Source organism: Antedon bifida, chromosome 1 (assembly GCF_963402885.1).
Source record: "Antedon bifida chromosome 1, ecAntBifi1.1, whole genome shotgun sequence".
Classification (NCBI taxonomy): domain Eukaryota; kingdom Metazoa; phylum Echinodermata; class Crinoidea; order Comatulida; family Antedonidae; genus Antedon; species Antedon bifida.
This window is the reverse complement of record NC_136226.1, coordinates 16,462,354-16,470,046: the sequence shown is the minus strand read 5'-3', so window position 1 is coordinate 16,470,046 and position 7,693 is coordinate 16,462,354. Positions and strand designations below refer to the sequence as shown.

Here is a 7,693-nt window from a genome sequence, read left to right as displayed (position 1 = left end):
GATTCCAGTGAACGATAAACCAACAGCGGTAGAAGAGGAAGAAGTGAAGGAAGAAGAAGATTTGAAATCTGTTGTGCGCGATTTACGCGATAAAAAAACATGTAAGATATGCATGGACGCTGACGTTTGTGTTCTTTTCATTCCATGTACGCATTTGGTCGCCTGCTGGTCGTGTTCAAACAGTTTGCTTTTGTGTCCGATTTGTCGAGGTAAAATAGATAAACGTCAGAAAGCCATTCTCTCTTAATCATTCGATTGACGCACACGGCAATGCACGGTCAAAAGAAGATTTTATCGTTTGGCAAATTGGATAATACAATCGATCCGTTGGTGACTGTGAACAGCCGAGGTTCGTTTGGCGTTGTCCATTCGATAGAGTCTGGTTTAGTTGAAAAATTACATTGTGGCAATCAGAATAATAGCAGCGATGCACGAGAACGTTTAACTTTCAACAAGGAAACTTTCATTTTAGCTTACGCAAACTACTTTGACAGATTGAAACGGTACACGCCGCAGATATGTCAGGCAGTCGTCGATTCAGGAGTGACTCAATGTCTGCGCATGACAAACGAAGGTTTTGACTTGTTTACAATACGGATGACAATGCAAATGTTGCCGTGCGTGTTTACACTTTATCGACATGTTGGCGAGGGGCTTGCTTTTCTAGACAAGATAGGAGTCGCACATAACGACATAACCATCAGAAATGTGACGTACAACAGACGGCAGGGTCGATTCAAGTTTATTGATTTTGGTTCGGCCGAAGTACATCGTCGAAAAATGATCGAATTTGAATCGAGCAAAAAGGTCGGCTTATTTGGAGGTGTTGGATGCGTTCACAGAGAATCGATAGCCTCCGCGTACATACCATCGGACATGCCGATCTACACAATGGATGTTGACACTGGATTCGGAGGAGTGCGCAGCGTAGACAGACTAGTGTCCATAGGGTATCGAGATATCAGTCACGTGATGACAGACAGAGTGGTGAAACTGCTGAATAGTGAATCGGACGTGTTTTCTGCCGCAATGACCGTGGTGACGGCCACAATGTACAACGAATGCCAACAATTTGATGAGGTGCAATACACAGACATGAAAAGACTTGGAGACACTGCGCAAAAGTCGAAGATATTACACACTCTTGTCGGCCTCTGCAGACAATTTGTGAAGATAAGAGGTGGTATGACAAAATTCGAAACGGCTTATTGGTACACGTACGTAAACTCTGACATGAACATATGTAAGGTTCTGGAATGCCAGCCGTCCGATGAACTGCCTATACTGGATCGATATCGAAGTGTGCTCGGTGAACGTTTTATCGATCGGCTTGTTGACAATTTAAATCCAATACCGGAGAACAGAAAGTCGTTTCTAGTGTTGAAGAACGACGTTGAATCACAGCGCACCAACATCGAATCTATGGACATGTTATCGGTGAAGATGGTTGCGCAGAATGTCGTTCATTTGTTTTACAGAGACTTTCAAACGTTAGTTGGAGATGTTGTGTTTCAAGAAAGCGGTGCAAACATAACAGTTGATCATATGAACCTGTTGATTGACAACGCAGACGGCACGTTAGCGGTCGTGTTTGTTCGATCTGCATTGAATCTGTATCGAAAACTTTCGTCATCGTCGTCGTCGGTAGAGTTCAGGGTTTACAACGACAGAGAACGTCGATTCTTGGTGTCATTGTTTCCAACGCATCGACAAACGACAGACGGTCATTTAGTTGTCGAGATTGAAAAGTATTCGTCAATCATTCTTCCTCTTGGAGTGGAGCAGCAAACGGTCATCGATAGGGTTTTCAAAGAGATGTTAGGAAACGAAATAAAATCGATACACACGCCTATACGAGAAAACTCATGGTGCACGTCAAAGTCGAATCTACGTGTAAAACAGCTGCCATCAATTTCTTCCTAGTGAACGTGGTGTCGTCGCAGAACATTGCTCATCGGTACGCGTACGACAAACGTGAAAAGACACATTCCATACACATGCGAGGAACCAAATTACAAGACGACATGGTAGAATTTCAATCGCCGTTATGTCGAGGATCCACCGCCTTGTCGTTTGCATCCACCGGCTCGACAAACATTACGACAAGAGGAAATTTCAACGTACGAACAAAAACGTCATTGAATTATCAATTTCATCAGACACTGTTATGGGGAAAGTTCAAGAGCGTTCCGATGCACACGTCTACAAATAACCTGAATCACGCGGGAAGAATTTATGGAATTCGAGACAATCCATCGGTTGTTGTGGAACGCCTCAAGTTGAACGAATCTCAGTCGGTGGACAGTAACGATCGTTTCCCATCCATCAAGTTTACAATCTCAAACGATCGCAAGGACGGAGGAGACGGACGCGATCGAAAGTTTCAACTGTTTTCACCGTCACTCCGTTGCAACACGCAATTTCAAACGGTTGATTCACTCAAACGTACCGGCCGCATATTTCTCGATATAATTCTAAGACACATCAACGATTTCGATTCAGTTGACTGTCGACTGTCTATGGAACATGAACTGCAGTACGGTAAACCGTTGACTGATCAGAAACTGTTGCAAATCAATGTAGCATTCCATTACATGTGCCGTAAACGATCTGACAGCAAACGAAAACGCTATCAATTGAAATGACTCAAGCCGTTGTTGTTGTTGTTGGTGGTGGTGGTGGTGGAAAATGTGTCATGAACAACGTATTCATTATACAACTCGGATCATCGCTACTCTACAAGAGAAGAATGCAAAAACAAAATAGAAAGAAAAAAATCATATGATGATATTTACGAGTGAGTGTCGTGAGTGAAGTAGCAAAACAAAAACAAAATGAACTTGGAAGCATGTGTTCAGATGCCCGAGCATGACCTGCATCGTGTATTGGAACAACTTCACCAAAAAACTGACGTCAACGAACAATTAGTTTGTAGAGTAGAAGAGATTTTAGCAGAATACAAACACGAAAAACATTTACTTTCAACATTTACGAAAATGTGTATAAGAAATAAATAATAAATGTTTATGTAATACAGTGGTTTTTTTGTGTGTGTGTGTGTATTATGGAATTGTTAAAGACAGTGTGTGTGTTGAGACTCGGACTTCCATCACCTGCCGTGCACGTTTCTTGGTCGAAACTTTTGACTGTAGATGACGATGACAAAAAGACTGAACGTTTATGGATGGCTAGATTAGACGATTTTACACAATTTATGGATCTATTTCGTACGCTAGACTCGATGCACGATTGGCGAATGTTCGTTGGATCGTACACTATAGACACTGTTGCAACGTTTCAATGGTATTTTGATGGTAAACGTTACGGTTCGGACAATCCTTACTTTGAGCTTCTCATGAGAATATTCCGACACTTGTGTTTATCGTACAATCAGGGCTCGCAAGCGTCTGATTGTGCGCGCATTCTGGAGACGTGTCTCGATCAATTGTACGTAGGAGGTGACATACAAACGGGTAATCGGCCGAAATTTCTAAAAGCTCGAGTCAACGAACCGATTCGATGGTTAAACGCTGACTTTCTTACAGCCGTTTTCTCGTTGCAAACGATGAACGACATGTTTGTCGATCTTGCCAATCGATCTCGAGACTTGGTTTTTCTTGGTCAAGAGAATGAGGAGGAGCATGACGGTAACAAGACTGTATTAGATTTCGAATTGGCCGACACTGACGTTCGAGCGTTCATTTCAGACGTGTCGTTGAATAGGCGCAATCCGTTACGAAATTGGTATCAGTATCGTCAGTACATCGATACAGTATTCTCGCAGTTCGTATGTCCGTTACGATTACTCACAGAAGTGAATGATCGCAGTACGTCGTTCACGTCAAGCGCCGACATATTTCAACCGAGTGTATGGAAACGATTAGGTGCCATTGGAATCACGTTGCCTCCGTGCGTAACCGAATCAACCGTGTTACACGAACCGGACAGAGCAAGCACCGAGAGTGTGTTTTCTCTATTTTTGGGCCGGCACAACGAATGTGATGATAATGATGATTTGAGTATTGACGAGAACAAAATCAAACGAGACAGACTTAGACGTTGTCTGCGTACCGGCGATGAACTCGTGAACCCACCATCGTTTATTGGCCGACGTAGACTGTTGGACAATGTTACACTCGGTGTAGAAGACATGGACGCAAGTTACTCATGTAATTGCAATGTATTGTGAGAATAAAGAACCACAAAGACAAAAAAAAAAAAAACAACAAAAAACAAGTTTTTTATTTTCTTCTTCTTTGAATTTTATTGTATTTTTTTTTCAAGCGCAGAAAGCATGTGCTCGTTTACAAAGGGCATCGTGACAGCGTACAATAAACAGTATTCTTTTATCTTCTTCTTGCACGCTGCTAAAAACGTGCTCGTTCTTTCTAACCTGACGTTCTTCTTGGCTCGTTGTGCATACAACTTTAGCGCAACAGTCCACATTTGTTGTCTGCTGCTGCTCATATGTTTTCGCGCGAGATAGATGCAATGGAACGTTTGCAATCATAGCGTACATCTTATCCATTCGTTCTTGTATACTTATGATATTGTTGTTGCAAGAAGAAGAAACGAGAACGCCCAGCACGGAATCTGTATCAATGCGACAACGTTTTCTTAGACCTTTTAGTAGATCGGTTGCGTCCACTGTAGAATTGCAACAGGCAGCAGCCAACGGATGATACGCCACTCCGTTATGCCGGATGTAGTAGGGCACTTGTCGATACAGTCCAAAGGCGATGCACATTTGCTTGTACGCGGCAGAGCTAGTCTCTTTCTTGGACACTCTACGCATCATGAGCTCGTCTACTTGCTGCGTGTCTTTCAGTTTACAGACAAGTGTTTGCATGATGTCGATGCACGTATCTATGGCCGCGTTGCAATCTCGTTCGTTCAGAGCAGTTTCAACAAAGTTTTTATCCAGTTCTGTAAGTAAGGGTTCAACGTCACATTTTAAGGTGAACATGCCAGTGGTGCTGATGTTCCCGTCGGCGTGCAAACACGCGTACCTTTTCTTCTTGTTGGTCAATAACAATCGACAGAGTGTCTCTCTGTGTACAAATTTCTGCCAGCTATCGCCACCGCCGCCTATAACCTGCGCAAATCTTTCTTCCAAACGTGTTCTGCTGCCACAATCATCAGCTAGTTTCACAAACAATGAATCCGTGTCTCCGTACAGAACGCGAGCTCCGTTATCCTCGGCGCATTTCTTTAGACGACAAAGTTGCCGTCTGCATTTCGAGGTCACGTAGTTGTACAGTTGAACACTGCCGGTAATTACTAGACACCCTATGCATTCGTTGGCGGCTCGTTTGTAGGCAGTCGCGTGCTGCGGATGAGCATCTCGCCCCAACACCAGTCTCTTCATGATAGACGGCAAAAGACCTTCACGTACGTTCCGATCGACAAAAGAACCGTCCTCACACATTGTTGAATAGTCTACATTCTTGTCTACTATAAAGCGTGGATAGTAGGATTTGAAATCGTACACTTCTACGTGTTCATGAATATCGGCTACAGTTTCCAGTACAAGACCACCACCTTTAACGTCTCGCGTCGATTTTCGACGACGAGTGTTTGGAAAAACAGTTTGTCGACGTATAGCCTCGCGACAAAGCAGGGATGACAGCACCTGCGTTCTCGATGCGTTCGGGAACACTCCAACGAGTCTAGACACGTTCATCAGTGTATCAATCAATTTTTTCGATTCTACCTGTTTGCAATATTCTGGCAAAAGAGACGCGTCGTCTTGCATGGCCACGTCCGATACGCTGGCCATCAACTCGAAACAGGATCGTCTACCAACGTACTCGTACAGGGAGTTTGGATCACAACATAACGTGCGCGCATCGTTCGTGGTGTCCAGACAAATGGGCATGCTATCGATCGGCACGTTCAATGTCTTACATCGTGCTCGTATGCTCGCTCTCACCCATTCTCCGTGATAGACGAGCACGTCAACTGAATCGAAAGATTTTATGATTCCAAGCAGTATGCTTCGTTCATCGTCGTCTGTTGTTGCTGCTTGTACAACACTCGTACCGTCGTAAGACAGTGCCGCAATGATTCGTCCGTATACGTTCAATCTAATGATCAAGTAGAGAACGGACAGTTTTACAGGATGTATTTTTTCGCATTCAAAGTGCACTTGCTCATCGTAGTGTACGTTCGAAACGAATCCATGCTCATTCAACGAGTATCGATGCCATGCACATCCGTGTACACCGACTGCACACTGAGCGTCCAGATCGTCGTCGGCAGATGGAAGATTGCCGAAAGCGTGTATCATTCTCTTTCTGTTGTTTGATACAACTTTTCTGTATTTTCGATCCGATGCTACGTATTTGTCACCTCTGCTCATTACACAGTCACCGCACACGTCATCTTCAACGTATTCGACGAATTCAACATTGCTTGTCTGCAGCGACAAACGTCGTCCGATCGGGTCTGTACAACGAATTGTCATTTTTTTCTGGCAGTATTTCACTCGTGTAAAGTAGGCATGCATGTTTAGTGCAGGGGACGTAGAAAGAGTTTCTTACGAAGACCGTGCTGGGTTGCGGCCACCTGATTGCCTTTAATTGTGCCGTTGGCAAGAGTCAACATGGACATTAAATCGTGTTTTGTTGAATACGAATGAAACACTTTACAGAGTGACTGAATAAACTTATACTGACGGTCCAGGGTCGAATACGTAATGGATACGTCACAGCCTCTCGGCAACGATTGAGGCTGCACGGCAATTGTTTCGTCTACTTGACAAGCTTGTATGAAAAAGAGTTTAGGTTTTCCGTTCAACGTTTCACATTTTTCGAAACAGTCGACGATTTCAGTGACATTGACAGTACCGTGAGTGAGAATGCACACGGCAATGCAATCTAGTCTAGAGTGATCGTATTCACTTAGACGTGTGAGCAACGTCTTCGTTTCTATGGACGTCAGATTGTGATTAACAGACAGTTGGAAGCCGAGATAATTGAAGACATTTTCAAGCGCTGCGCAATCATCATCATCATCATCATAATTGTTGATGATAACTGTGAAACCGCGCGGATTTGAAGTCATTTTGTACTCGTTCAATCCGCCATCTTGGATAGAATCGATAAATGCATTGTAGGCAAAACTACCTCGTGTTTCGATGTCAATCAACAATCGTTCACGAGCGTTCGTTTTAGATAAAATGGCATCCATCTTCTTGGTCGAATACACGCCTTTCTGTACCAATTTCTCCATTACTTCTCTAATGCTGTTTATGTTACGAATAAAATAGAGACGATTTTGACGCAATTTTTTCTTGTCTGATCTGTTCATTTTATTTAGTAATTTAACCACAAGTCGTCAGAGTGCAATCTGAACGTCAATCGTTATTAGTATGCCTTTTTATGTGAATTATTAAATTATGTTTGCGCTCAGTTTGAAATCGCCACACGTTCCAACAAAGGCGCATTTGATAGCTTCCGATTTCAGTGGTACGTCGAGAACGATCACTAGCACTGCATCTTTTCATCAAAGCCAACAGGATACGTATGAATTCGAACTTTGGTTTCGAACGCGCTCGCCTAAAGAGATTCGACGAATTGCCATCGCGTTAGAGCTTCGAGACGGTAGGCATAACTTTGGCGCACGTGTGTACAATTTCTGCGAAAACGAACGGTTGTACGATGACGGAGTTTCCATTGTTTTGACAGTGATA

At 43.4% G+C, this 7,693-nt stretch overlaps 1 protein-coding gene across 1 annotated transcript; it reads right to left on the bottom strand.

Moving 5' to 3' along the window:
* Positions 1–6,510: 6,510 nt before the first annotated feature.
* LOC144852417 (caspase-1-like) lies at positions 6,511–7,233 on the bottom strand. The gene has a single exon (XM_078710208.1). It carries the CDS (start codon positions 7,231–7,233, stop codon positions 6,511–6,513), a length of 723 nt encoding a protein of 240 aa, XP_078566334.1.
* Between the last annotated feature and the right edge of the window lie 460 nt (positions 7,234–7,693).

What these genes read in the sequence shown, in the direction of transcription:
- LOC144852417 (XM_078710208.1), bottom strand. Translation starts at nt 7,233, where the DNA reads ATGGAGAAATTGGTACAGAAAGGCGTGTATTCGACCAAGAAGATGGAT.